This window comes from Chiloscyllium punctatum, chromosome 6, assembly GCF_047496795.1.
Source record: "Chiloscyllium punctatum isolate Juve2018m chromosome 6, sChiPun1.3, whole genome shotgun sequence".
In the NCBI taxonomy this organism is placed as follows: domain Eukaryota; kingdom Metazoa; phylum Chordata; class Chondrichthyes; order Orectolobiformes; family Hemiscylliidae; genus Chiloscyllium; species Chiloscyllium punctatum.
In genome coordinates, this window is record NC_092744.1 from 76,157,765 (window position 1) to 76,171,966 (window position 14,202).

The 14,202-nt window shown below is 42.8% G+C and overlaps 2 protein-coding genes across 2 annotated transcripts in view; one reads left to right on the plus strand and one right to left on the minus strand.

The window, feature by feature from the left end:
* klhl24a (kelch-like family member 24a) overlaps positions 1–6,087 on the minus strand; it is a 32,220-nt gene extending 26,133 nt beyond the window's left edge. Inside the window, exons 1-2 of the mRNA XM_072572977.1 lie at positions 5,791–6,087; positions 302–1,240 (exon numbers count right to left, since the gene is read on the minus strand). Coding sequence (XP_072429078.1) covers positions 302–1,221 — 920 coding nt within the window. The 5' untranslated portion in view covers positions 1,222–1,240; positions 5,791–6,087. The remainder of the gene's footprint in view (positions 1–301; positions 1,241–5,790) is intronic.
* Positions 6,088–6,166: 79 nt separating this feature from the next.
* The window catches only part of klhl6 (kelch-like family member 6), a 75,809-nt gene continuing 67,773 nt past the window's right edge, over positions 6,167–14,202 (plus strand). Inside the window, exon 1 of the mRNA XM_072572976.1 lies at positions 6,167–7,715. The gene's annotated coding sequence lies outside the window, so the exon portion shown is untranslated. The remainder of the gene's footprint in view (positions 7,716–14,202) is intronic.

A 14,202-nucleotide genomic window follows, 5' to 3' on the forward strand; every position in this document is an offset into this window, starting at 1 on the left:
GTAAACAATCCTGGCCCAATTCTGAGCCAAGGCCTATGAGGCTTTTGCCAAATTGCAACCAGCCAATAAGGGTTGCCTGATTAGTGTGGACGTTATTATTCATAACCAGGACTGACATGGTCTAACTACATAGGTCTCTGTGCTGCCACCTGCCATCCACTGCCACCAGTACGTTCAGGTGTCATTCCTCACCTCACAAATGGCAATCTGAATATTTCTGTCATGGTTAGGTCTCCGATCAGCTTAGCAAAATGCAGGACAGAGTGACTTTTCAAAGAAGGCTTTTGCTTCCCCCACTCACCTACGAGGCCTCGTCCGTGGTGACATCATTTCATTGCCAAGGACGTGGTACCTCCGAGCCTCATGCAGCAGTTGGTAACACTCAGGAGAGCTCTGGATTAGCTGGTTCCCCTCCACCGTCTGTACAAAATAATTGGGGTGCAGTAGGGGTAGCCTGACATGAGTCAGCAGCTCTTTCAACATGGGCCTCCTGCGGTCAATGTCATGATATACCCAACGTATCACGGACTCGTACACCGTCTCCTCCTTGCTGACGACCAGATCATCACTGGAGACATAGTCGATGAGCTCATCCTTCTCCAGTCCCAGGAACTCCTCATGCAGGGCAACCTCGGAGAACGTCTGCAAGCCGAAGCATCTACACTTGGAGTGCAGCACCTTCAAGGAGTGTGTGTCTGCAAACTTCTGGATCCCCAGGCAATTGCAGGGGTCAAGCTGCTCCTCCAGGAACTTGGCGCAGGCATCGCGGATGGCGCTGATCTGGAAGAGGCTGGAGGTCTCAAACAGGTATTGCACGTTGTCCGTGGTGATCCTCACCTTTCCCGTGTAGACGTACTGCAGGAACTGGTCCATGGCATCAGCAAAGATGCCGTTAATCTCCACCAACATCTCCCGGCTCTCACGGTGGTCATTGCAGAACATAGCCCTGAAGTAGCTGCTGCAGGAAGACAGGATGGCGCGGTGGCAAGGAAACTCACGGCCCTCCACACAGATGACCACATCAGTGAAGAGACGACTGGCCCTGAACTCATTCAGCAATTCAAGGATGCTCTCAGCATGAGATGGGCCTGAGGAGAAATCAAAAATGTCTTGATTCACCACCGGCTTCTGGTCCACTTCAAGGACTTTGCGTTTGCTGAGAGGTGAGTCACGGAAATGGTTATCATCCCTGTTAATGCGTCGTCCCAGAATCAGCACCATGGCTACGTCTGACCACTCACTGCAATGAGACAATACTGTGTTAGTCTGAGTAGGAGAAGGCAAATTCAATTAAAACTTTAATGTTAATATTTACACTTTACACAATAAGGATATTATTCCTCCACTTCTTGTGTCCTGTATACACGGGTAATATGATCAGGAATATAGAGGGAATAAGACCAGTACAAAGGACAATGTTATTAAGACTAATTGAATAGTATAATACATTTGTATACCTTACACTACACAAAGAACAACAATTATTCCAAGACAGGAAGATTATTAAATTGATGAGGATAGTAATTCTCCAGGTGCAATACCTTACACCTGCCTTGATGGCAACGGCTATCAATCTCACCTCACCTCACCTCTGCAATTCAGTTCTTCTGTCCATGTTTGAACTAAAGCTGTAATAGCCCTGCAGAACTCAAACTGGGCATCACTGACCAAATTATTGCTGTTTGATAGTTCTGTTGATGAAACCTTCCATCCCATTACAATGATTGAGAGTAGGCTGATGGGGTAATTAGGTGGATGCATTTGTCTTGCGTTTTGGACACACCTGGACAATTTTCCACATTGTCAGGTAGCTGCCAATGTTGCAACTGCACTGGAACAGCTTGGTTACAGGAGTGGCAAATTCTGAAGTATGTCTTCAATATTAATTTGGGAGAGACTGATCTGCCATTGGGTACAATCCAAGAGAGTACTCTCTATTGGATAGTGGAAATGGCCTGATTTCCGATTGGTTAAGGTGCAGGATGGACTGATTCCCTATTGGGTATAGTTTAGGAGGGACTGATTCTTGATTGAGTGCACTGTGGGAGGGATTGATTCTTGATTGGGCACAGCGTGGGAGGGATTGATTTCCCTTGAGGTTCAGTGTGAGTAATATCGATTGCCCATTGGGTACAGTGCTGGACTGATTCTCCACTGGAACATCACAGCGCATTCCTCGCTGTAATGAGTGTATTTTCCTTCTTATACCTTTGATAGCAGCTGTACAAGTGAACTGAGCAGATTGCTGCTGCTGCTTGCCCTCTTGAATCTGTATCTGACCACCACAACCAAGGAACCACAACTGGGTTCCCATTCACTGTTAATGTATTCTGCAAACAATGACTCACAGATTTATGGTTGAAGAGTGTAATGCTGGAAAAGCACAGCAAGTCAAGCAGCACCCAAGCAGCAGGAGAATCGACTCTCCTGCTCCTTTGATGCTGCCTGACCGGCTGTGCTTTTCCAGCACCACATTCTTCGACTTTCCTCCAATCCTCACTTTCTCCTTATGGGGCAGCATTATCCAACATCCTGATTTAGTTTTTATGGTCAGGCTCTCATTCCAGTATCAGGAACACTTGGGAGTCCTGACCCCGCATTGTAGCAGCATTGGGGACTCATTACAGTTTCCAAAACAGAAGTCATTAGTTTCACTGGAATAGGTTTGCCTTCAAGTAGAGGCTTTGCACAAGCAGCAGACAAGAGACAGACACACAGAACTAATTTAAAAGTCAATCAGTAGCCTTCGTTGGGCTTGCTGTCACCTTTTAAATGGACGTGGAGGGGGCAACAGTTCAAGCAGCCATTCCTGTGTGGCTTCACCTATTTCTGATGCGTACTTTGTATTATGCGCATTGAATCCATGCCATGATTCAATTATCAATTTAGTTCTACCCAGGACACTCTTAGCTGTTCAACAATGTCAACCAAGCTGTTTTCATTGATTGAAAGTCTTCATTTATGCTTTTTTACATTGTGAAACTGTATGATTGTTTAATGGATTACTCCACTTTTTTGTGGGATGTTACCTACAAGTATTACTTTATTTAAAAGGAATGTATGCATTTGTACTGGAGGTGGGGTTTATTCTGTTGCAATCAGTCCCCAGAAAAAGGAAAATAACTAGGGTGTTTCGAAACAGGAAATAAACTTCCAAACAATGTACCATAATAAATGAAGAACCAGTAGAATACTTGTTTACACTTACATAAATTAATTACTAGGGTGTGACTTATAGCCCAGGATCTACAATGGTGCGGTGTATAGTTTGGCAGTCTTTTGTTTCAGTTAAAATTATGGTGATATGTACAAAAGTATGTAATTTAGTTGCTCTAATTTTTTCTAGTGACATGCAGTTGCTTGACATTATAACCACAACATCAATCAAACTGGGAACAGATCAGATGATATATACACAAATATAACTACACACAGAATGATTCACACAAAACTATACACAAACATAACTACACACAGAACTACACACACAACTGTATACAAAACTACACAAGAAACAAGCCACACAAACACACACAGATACATACCCAAAAATATACACTCAGAGAACTCACTCAACTACATGTAAACTTAACTACATACTGAACTACACACAACTATACAAACATAACTACACCTAAGCCTGTACACCATCTATAAGGCACAAGTCAGGAGTGTGATGGAATACTCCCCATTTGCCTGAATAAATGCAGCTCCAACAACATTCAAGAAGCTTGACACCATCCAGGACAAAGCAGCCCACTTGACTGGCACCACATGCACCCTTTTAATATTCACATCCTTCTCCACTGGCATGCAGTGGCAGCAATGTTTACTATCTACAAGATGCACTGCAAAAATTCACCAAGGTTTCTTCAACAAAACCTTCCAAATCCACAAATACCAGCATTCATAAGAGCAAGACCAGCAGATACATTGGAATACCACCGCTTGCAAGTGCCCCCCACCCCCTCCAAACTACTCACTATTCTGATTTGGAAACATCACCATTCCTAAGGTTGTGGGCTCAAAATATCAGAACTCCCTCCCTAATGTGGTTGTGAGTGTTGCTACACATATGGACTGTAGCAGTTCAAGATGGCAGCTCAACACCACCTTCTCCAGGGCAACTAGGGATGGGCAATAAATGCTGGGGGTCTGGTCAGCTATGGCCACATTCTATGACCTAACAAAAATGTCTGCATACAGAACCACATACAGAATGACACACAAACATAACTCTACACAGACCTATGTACATTAAAAACCCACACATAAGTGTTACACCAATAAGATCACACACACAATACATGCACATATTTACAGGTTACACACAGTCCATGCAAACATAACTACATACATAGAACTATCAGACCATGACACAAACAGAACTGCATTTAAATATAATTCCACAGACCCCTTTATGGATTATACATAGGAACAAGTTTATGACAAGATCAGTCCAACATTTCACGGATATGTGATTCCAAGGCTGGTGTATGTGTGTGCTCTTGTTGGTGTTTCGCTTATGTTTGGGTTTTTCTGTACATAGTTCTGTGTAGAGTTATGTTTGTGTTCATGTCAGGCACGGCTTCCTAAAATGTTGAGCACCATATTTACATTCACTGTGCATTTAGCACACCCCCAAGATTTGTCAATCTCGCCGACATTGAGAATTAAGTCAGCCAGGAGAACGACGGGGAAACCTAAACAGTACAACTCCCTGACTTTCAGAATTACTGTCACCCCATTGCAACTCAGTGTCTGGTTCTCGGAGAGGGGCAAAAATAGGATCGCATTTCCTTTTTTAATGTCCTTCAGCACTGACAGCCCTCGCAACAAAATAATCCTCACAACAAAACCTAAGCCGGTTTTGAGAAGTTGCGAGAGATTCGCCAAGGATCTGCAGTGTTCCCGGGACATATTAACTCAAGGCTCAGCTGATACCAGGCTGCAACAAGGCATCAGCTGTTTGGGCGAACTCTCGTCAGCAAAGGATATGCAAACACAAAAAAAAACCATCTCATCCGCCTGGAAACTCAGAGTCAGCTGGTAAACAAGCGACAATGTAAATTGCAGCAGAGACGACGCGCCCTCTCTTGGTCACAGCCGGAATGCCACTGGCAGCATTCGCTTTGTTATTGTTTTTGAAAACGATCGCGTTCATAAACCTACTGATACTTTCAAAATAAAAAATGAGACGGATTATTGTGTGAAGAAGTGTGCTCCTGGGTGCTAGCCCTTCCTGCATGGTTTAATCCACCCCGGGGTTTGTGTTATTCTATTTAAAGTCTTCTTCCACACAATGTAAACAAACGCACCCGATCACATGGAAGCGACAATAAACATTCGGCGTTAGCACCATCTTTACTGTCTGTCCTGTGTCTTTCCTGCCAGAATGTAGACAGATAAACAATATGCCCCGCTCTCAACCCTCACTTCCAGTGACACATCCAAGCAGTTACCAGGACAGTCACCTTCCAGGTTTTAAGAACCAGAGGTTATTCTCTCTCTTTCTCACCGGGAATCAATCCAAACAGGATTAACATTCCAACTTCGAAGATCCGGCAAACTGTTAAACAATTCACGTCTGTTCCTCTTTTTTTGTGAGAGTCGAGATTTTATGCATTACAGAGAAAGAGAGAGAGAAAAAAAATCCAACTTTATCTCTGCAATCACCAAACTATCCTCTCCCTTTTATGACTCAAAACACCCGATTTGCAACATGTATTGTAACAGTTCACTCACTTGTAGATATTAGGCGTAAATCTGTAAATAATATTCTTTCCTTACCGAGTTTAAAGAAACGATGTTCTGTCCCCAGCAGAGTCTGATAAATTTCCTCTTGAATTTCCTGGTGCTTAGCTATTGATTTAACGGAAATGTAAATCCTCTTTGCTCACAGATGGTTCCACTCTGTAATGGTTTTGTTTTCCCCTCTTGCTCTCTGTTTGGTGTTGGCACAATTTACTGCCGTTTCCAATGTCACAGCCACTCATAAGTCAAAACCCCTCTCCCATTCCCTCCTCTCACTCTCACTCTGAACAAAGGGCACCAACATCAGCACCTTCAGATTGCATCAGCAAGCTCAGGCTGGGAGTTGTAGTTTTCCACACTGAGTACCGCCCCCGACTTTTCCATGTCCGGCTGGAGCTGGACAAAAAAGACTACGATTCCCAGGGAGCCTGTGGGCTGGCAGGTAAACCTGTTTCCCTCTCCACAGACACAATGAGCTGTTTCCCTGCGGCTGTTAACGCAGAGTTGTCAGTATTGTCTGGACTCAAACACGACGAAATGGAATCGCTTCTGCAAATTAAGCTGTCACCAATTGCAAAACAACAACAACAAAAAAGAAAAACAGCGATTCTTTCAGATTTCCAAAACGAAAAGGATGCGGCCCGCAGCGTTCGAAGTTAAAAGTAGCCAGGGAAATGAAGGCTGGAAACTGGTGTTCCACAATTTGCCTTAACGATTTGGATTTAGAAATTATAAGCACTGTGTCTAAATTTGCGGATGACACCAAATTAGGGGAGAATAGTTATTACAGAGGAGGTCTGCGACACCGGGAAACTTGCGCATTGTGCAAATAGTTGGCAAATGAAGTTCAACACAGATAAATGCGAAATAGTACATTTTGCTGGGAAGAACAGAGAGACCTCTTAGAATGTGCAGGTTGAAATGGATAGAGGAACAGAAGGATCTCTGACAAAGGCTGCGCCATAAGTTAACAAGACCATACAAAAAGCAAACCAAGCACAAGACTTTATCTGCAGAGGAATAGATTTGAAAGTTAGGGAATTTATTCCAAGCATAAATTGAGCCCTGGTGAGAATATACACAGGCAGCATGTGACCCTGGCTGATTGATGAAAATGGTATGGACGCACTGAAGAGGATTCAGACAAGCCATACAAGGGTGACACTGGAAATGTGTGGGTATGCAAATCAGGAAAGGATTCACAGGTTGGGTCACTTCGAAAAATAACTGCCGTTCGGTGACCCAGAGGTCCTTAAAATAATGAAAGGTTTGCCCAGAGTGGATGCAGAGAGAATGTTTCCTCTTATTGGGTACACAATAACAATACACAATAACAACAAATCCAGTAGGGAGTTTGCACAAAACTTTATTTCCCCAAACGGTGGCAAGAAAATGAACTTTGTGACCATTTGTTAGTGGTTGAAATGAACTGCATTGATGCATTTATGGGCAAGCTGGACAAGCAAATAAGAGGGGGAGAGAATGGAGGGATAGAAGTGTTGATTGAGCTGGAGATGGATGGGCTAAATGGCCTATTTCTGTTATATGACCTTTTAGAGTCTGCTGGTCCCTGGAGCTCCGAGTAGTAACATTGTGGCATTCGGTAGCTGCCTGTGCAGTAACTGCTTGGCAAGACCTGGCCCTGTCTCTCCAAATCCTTACCTCTGAATGTCACCCCTCATCATGTGCAAAAGGCCACTCCCATTGGATTTCTCACAGGGAATTGCTGCAATCAACCAGCTCTACTGTTCATGAGGTCCTCTTGAAAGCAACACAGAAGTTGAAAATGGGACTACAATTGCAAATTAACATCTTGAAAAGGAGTGCAGAATGTACTATTTTTCAGCTTAATTGTCCTGTGGTGGAAGACAGGCAGTATGGGAAAGAAAGACTGCCCACTCTTCCTTCAAAGTGGGATGAGACAAGAAACTCAGAATTTAATGAGTTTAACTTTGAATGTTGTAAGTATGTGGAAAAATCATGCAAGAGTTAATGGCAGGCTGAGGTATACGACCTAAAACAATGCAGGATAGGTGCATGGAAAATAATCCTGGGTTTTGGTCAGATATACACTAGAATAGAATAATCTATACTTTTGAAGGTGTATGCAGGATCACTACACTGCAGAGCCACTGTAAAAGTGATGTAAAGTGCAGCTGACAAAGTGGTCTTGATAAAGCTATTGTCTCTAGCAGGGACTGGTCAGTATTTGAACCTGAAATAAGTTTACAATGGAAGTAGTAACCCTTTCTGACATAAGGATAGACACAGGAGAAGAATTTGCCACAGAACATACCAAGATGTTTTATGTATAAATTAAGCAAATTTACTTTGGACATTTATCAAACTCTGCCTAACCAAACCATTAATAGATGTATGAGCGCTAAATGATTTTGTAGCATTTGGACGATAAGCAATTATATATCCAATGTGTCTTTGTCATTGTTTAGAGACTGCACAAACTTAATAAATACTATGCATTTAGTTTTTTTAATGCAATGAAAACTCATGTTTTCACTTTCAGTTCAATCTTGGAGAAAGTTGGATGCTGTGTAATAGTTTTAATCACAGTTATATAAACATTGCATTGACTCATCAAAAGGTCATGCTGCCTGATGCATTGTGTTAAAATGCTTTGAAAAGAATATCTTCATTTTCTGTAGATCGATTCTATCTTTGTACCATCAGTTTGTTCAATTTCACCATAGCTTTCGTGGGGCAATTGGATACCAAGGTGCCCTTGTACATCAACATTTTCCAATCCATCACTATTTTAAAAATACATTGCCATTCTTTACACTTATCCATGTAATACTGCAACTGCCATGTATTTGCCCACTCATTCAGGTTGTGGGCATACCAACTGAGTGGTGTAATGAATCAGATGTAAAGGCCAAATACTGTAGATGTTGGAGTTCTGAATTACAATGGAAAGTGCTAGAGAAACTCAGAAGGTCTGGTACATCTGTGGCAAGGGATACATAGTTAATATTTTGAATCCAAAATAAGCAGATCTCAAGAAGAGTCATATTGGACTTAAAATATTAACTCTGTTTCTGGTTCCACCAAAGTGTTATATCTGACTGGAAATGTTAACATTGGGCTGAATTTTATGAGAAATTAGCTAAGTCATTTTAAATGCATTTCATGAAGGATTTATCAGCCAAGAGACCCTGGTGGGTTTTCCCATACTATTTCTCAAAATTCACTTCATTAACAATGTGCCATGCCAATGCGGTTCCCCTCTTGTCCGTTGCTAGCCCAGTTCTGCCAGCTGTTGTGAATGAAGATATTCACCATTACCAGACATCCAGGGATTCCTGACTCCATACTTAAAAGGCCGTTGTGCAATTGGTCAACCTTTGGCAGTCCAGAGCTGCCCAGTTCATGGCATTGGCTTTGTTTCTGCACTAAAAGGCAATTCAGGATAGAGGCATTGTGAGCCTGTTAGTTAAGTCTGAGAGGTCAAAGCACAAAAGGGCAGTGCAAACGAAGGCAAGGCAAAGATGCAGTAAGATGTGTGAGTGAGTGAACAGACCTAAGCTCTTTGTCCAGTCTGTGAAATAGTCTCCTGGCCCCACATGCAAAGTGTCCTTGCAGCAGTGTTGCAATGAAAAATGCCAATGTACTCCAAACTCCTGCATTAGAGTGCAGATTGGTATCGTAAATAGATCAGAGATGTACCAATGGTGGTGGTGGTGACTCGTGTCCAGTGTGGAAGTCCTCAGGACCAGGCGGTGAGCTGGAGTCACAAGCTCTGCCTTTCATCTCAGGAATTCTGGTCCAGTGTGTGGGAGGATTGAAGATTGCATACTAATGGTTACTAACAGGATGATAATGAGCAATAATCCATACTAATAGCCTCTCATTGCTCACAAGCGTGAATTTCACCTTAGTTGGAAAATGTAATGTTAAGAAGGGCCTCACTGGGCATCTCACCTAATCTTCCCAAATTTCTTGCTATAGTCTATGTCATTTAGAGGCTGGAAGATTCCTCATTTTGCTTCTGTTACCAGAGACAGCACCAGCACTGCTGAGTTACTTGAGAACTTTTTTTTTAAATGCTGCTATTACCCTTTCACACTCCAGGACTGGCTGGGACAGTGGGTTAAATTTTAATATTTCACAGTGCATTTTTAACCCATAATGTACCTGACTCCATTGTATTTGTGACAGTATAGAAAATGCTGTATTCTGTACCTGACTCTGCTTGAGTGATAGATTTGAATTGGAGCTTGTGATGTCATTATTAGACTTTATAACTTTTTAATGCCCCAGTCTTTTAATTTCTAATTTTGAGTATAATCTAAGGGAGAAGATTCTGGCATCAATTAAGGGTTGGTGGCAAACTACACTGTGTGCTGGAGGGATAGTTTATGTGGAAGTCATCAGCATACAGAAAACAATAAGAGGAAAATATCTGTCAGCAGCCAGTGTTCCAGGCCCTCTTGTTGGAACTGGTGGAGATCTTAACTCAGTGCTTGTTTGAGGCAAAACATATAAGTCATTTCAGAGAAACCATCTTACATTGTAGGAAGCACAGAATCTGTCATATTTCGTCATCAAGTGAATGCTTACTGTTGTACTCAAAGTTTGTGAGAAGATTTGTAGATTCGTTGTTGTGGCTCTGTTCGCCGAGTTGGGAATTTGTCTTGCAAACGTTTCGTCCCCTGTGTAGGTGACAGCCTCACTGCTTGGGAGCCTCCTGTGAAACGCTTCTGTGCTGTTTCCTCCGGCATTTATAGTGGCCTGTCTCTGCCGCTTCCGGTTGTCAGTTCCAGCTGTCCGCTGTAGTGGCCGGTATATTGGGTCCAGTATATTACTGTTGTACTTTTGTAACACAAATTTATATTTAGTGGCTTCATACCCTAGCCTGTGTTAGCTTTGATGCTGCATCTTTGATTGGTAAAGTGCAAATTTATCTCTCTCTCTCTCTCGTCAATGTTCTCCTCTTCTCCAGTTGCTGGTCTCCCTCTATGACAGAGTTTCACTGACATCAGTTGGTTTCTATTGCTTTGCTCTTCCACATATGTATTACGTACGAACCGGTGTAGTGATTATTTGCAAGTTATTTGATTTTCAGTCAAACCTGCTCCCTCACCCAACACAAGCTGCCACGTCGGTCATCTACCCGTCATTTCCAACAACAACACCGGAACAATTCAACAACAGACAGGGATGTTGCACAATAGCCTTGGAGCCTTTTTTGGCTAAAAGTCAAAAGTATGAGGTGTGATCACTGCAGGGGGAAGCAGTAATAAATTATTATGTTAACAATTCTATTTTAACAAAGGCCCACAACAGGTCAGAAGAATGCTGCAAGAATGAATTCAAATCAAACCTGAAGCAGCAAGTACTTAGAATCATAGAGTCACAGAGATGTGCAGCATGAAAACAGACCCTTAGGTCCAACTCATCCATATCGACCAGATATCCGAACCTACTCGAGTCCCATTTGCCAGCACCTGGCCCATATCCCTTTAAACCCTTCCTAATCATGTACCCATGCAGATGCCTTTTGAATGTTGTAATTGTACCAGCCTGCACCACTTCCTCTGGCAGCTCACTCCATACACACACCTCCCTCTGTGTGAAAAAGTTGCCCCCTAGGTCCCTTTTAAATTTTTCCCTTATCACTCTAAACCTATGCCCTCTAGTTCTGGACTTGCCCACGCTGGGGAAAAGACTTTGTCAATTTGCCCTATCCATACTCCTCATGACTTTGTATAAACCTAGCGACTTTTGAGAAGATTTGTAGCCCACATTGATGATAAGTATGTATAAACCTCTATAAGATAGAAAATATTGCAAGCTGGAGGCCGTAGTGCAAAAGCCAGATAGAAGGAGAGAGGTTCTCTTTCCTCAGGGTTCAGCAAGCCATCCAGAAAGGTAGAAGGGTCAGCCATAGTGGTTGATTCCACCAATGTAGCCCTAAAGAATTAGATGCAGTGTCTGAAGAAGTTCATTGGCTGCACATAAGTAATTATGTGGGCAGCACATAAGTGGTTAGCACTGCTGCCTCAGAGTGCCAGGGACCTGGGTTCAATACACCCTCTTGTAACTCTTGTGGAGTTTGCACATTCTCCACGTGCCTACTTGGGTTTCTTCCAGGTGCTCCAGTTTCTTCCCACAGTCCAAAGATGTGCAAGTTAGGTGGATTGGCCGCGGTATAGTGTCCAGAGTGTGAAAGTGGGGTCGCAGATAGATAGGATAGTGAAGAAGGCGTCTGGTATGCTTTCCTTTATTGGTCAGAGTATTGAGTACTGGAGTTGGGAGGTCATGTTGTGGCTGTACAGGACATTGGTTAGGCCACTGTTGGAATATTGCATGCAATTCTGGTCTTCCTATTGGAAGGATGTTGTGAAACTTGAAAGGGTTCAGAAAAGATTTACAAGGATGTTGCCAGGGTTGGAGGCTTTGAGCCACAGGGAGAGGCTGAACAGGCTGGGGCTGTTTTCCCTGGAGTGTCAGAGGCTGCGGGGTGACCTTACAGAGGTTTACAAAATTATGAGGGGCATGGATAGGATAAATAGGCAAAGTCTTTCCCTGAGGTTGGGGAGTCCAGAACTAGAGGGCATAGGTTTAGGGTGAGAGGGGAAAGATATAAAAGAGACCTAAGGGGCAACTTTTTCACACAGAGGGTGGCACATGTATGGAATGAGCTGCCAGAGGAAGTGGTGGAGGCTGGTACAATTGCAACATTTAAGAGGCATTTGGATGGGAAGGGTTTGGAGGGATATGGGCTGGTCGGCATGGACAGGTTGGACCAAAGGGTCTGTTTCCATGCTGTACATCTCTATGACTCTATGAGTCAATGATCTTCATCCACTTCTGACATTCTGTGCCTCCTATGAATTAAACCTCACATTCATATTGCTCCACCTCATCCTTACACACAGAGCACTGCTGAAAAGCTCACGTTCACAGTTTGCACGCACAGTCATTTAACCAACTCCAGCAGTTACAAATTAAAGATCTGCAGATGCTGGAAATCCAAAACAAAAACTAAAATGGCTGGTGAAATCTGGCAAGTTCTGGCAGCATATTGTCCAACCAGTCCACACTGACCATAATCTCAAACGAAACTGCCAGCGCTTAGCCCAAATCCGTCCAAAGATTTCCTATTCGTGTATTTATCCAAATGTTTTTTAAACATTGTAACTGTACCCACAGCCACCACTTCCTCTGGAAGTTAAGTCCAGATATGAACCGCTTTCTGTGTAAAAAGACTCCCTTCATGTCTTTTTAAAATCTTCCTCCTCTCACCTTAAAAATATGCCCCCCGAGTCTTGTAATCCTCCACCTTAGGGAAAAGACACCTGCTATTCACCTGATCTATACCTCTCATGATTTTATAAACTTCTGTAAGATCACACCTCAATCTCCTATGCTCAAGTACAAAATGTCCCAGCCTCTTTTTATCTCTCAAGCCCTCCATTCCTGGTAACATCTTGGTAAATCTTTTCTGAACCCTCTCCAGTTTAATAATATCCTTCCTATAAGAGGGCGACCAGAACTGGACACAGTACTCCAGAAGAGGTCTCATCAATATCCTGTACAACCTCAATATAACGTCCCAGCTCCTGTACTTAAAGGTCTGAGCAATGAAGACATGTGTTAAATGCCTTCTTAACCAACCTGTCTATATGTAATGCAAAGAATTATGTACCTGAATCCCTAGGTGTTCTACAACACTACCCAAGGCCCTATTTTTAATTGTTTAAGTCCTTGCATTATCCAAATTAAACTCCATCTGCCACTCTTCTGTTCATTGGCCCAATGGATCTAGATCTATTTGTAATGTTAGATAACCTTCTTCATTTCCCACTATGCCACCAATTTTGGTGTCATCTGCAAACTTACTAATCATGCCTTCTATATTCTCATCTAAACCTGTGGAGTAAAGGTACAGTTCATGTTTCGGATCGGGTAACACTTCTTCGAAACTGAAGAACCATAAATCTCACTCACTGATGAAACCCCCCATCCCTTTTACAGGACAAAATGACCTATAACCTCCCAACCAATCAGGGCCATCATGGCTGCATGTGCAGACAGCCACTCTCTCCGCTGCCCACCCTCAGAGGAGACAATGTTGGAAATTATTGGAGCCATCACTGAGGATGTGGCTAACTAAGTGATTCACAGATAATGTTATAATCTTTCCAAATGCACCTTCTCAAAGCCCATTTCATCCTCATCCTACAATCTGTTATCATTTACAATTTACAGGTTGTGAAACTACATATCTCTCGATTTCCTCCATTCTTTCATCTAGCCCTGCCCTTGCGTGCTCATGCTTTGTGGTACCTATGAAATGCCAGTGGTTTGATTGATGCTTGAGGTACCAGCTCATATAATGATAGTGTGTACAATTTGGAGGATATTGCATGTGGTAGATTAGCAGGCATAAGCAGGGCTAAACTCAGGCCAAGCAGGAAAGTATAA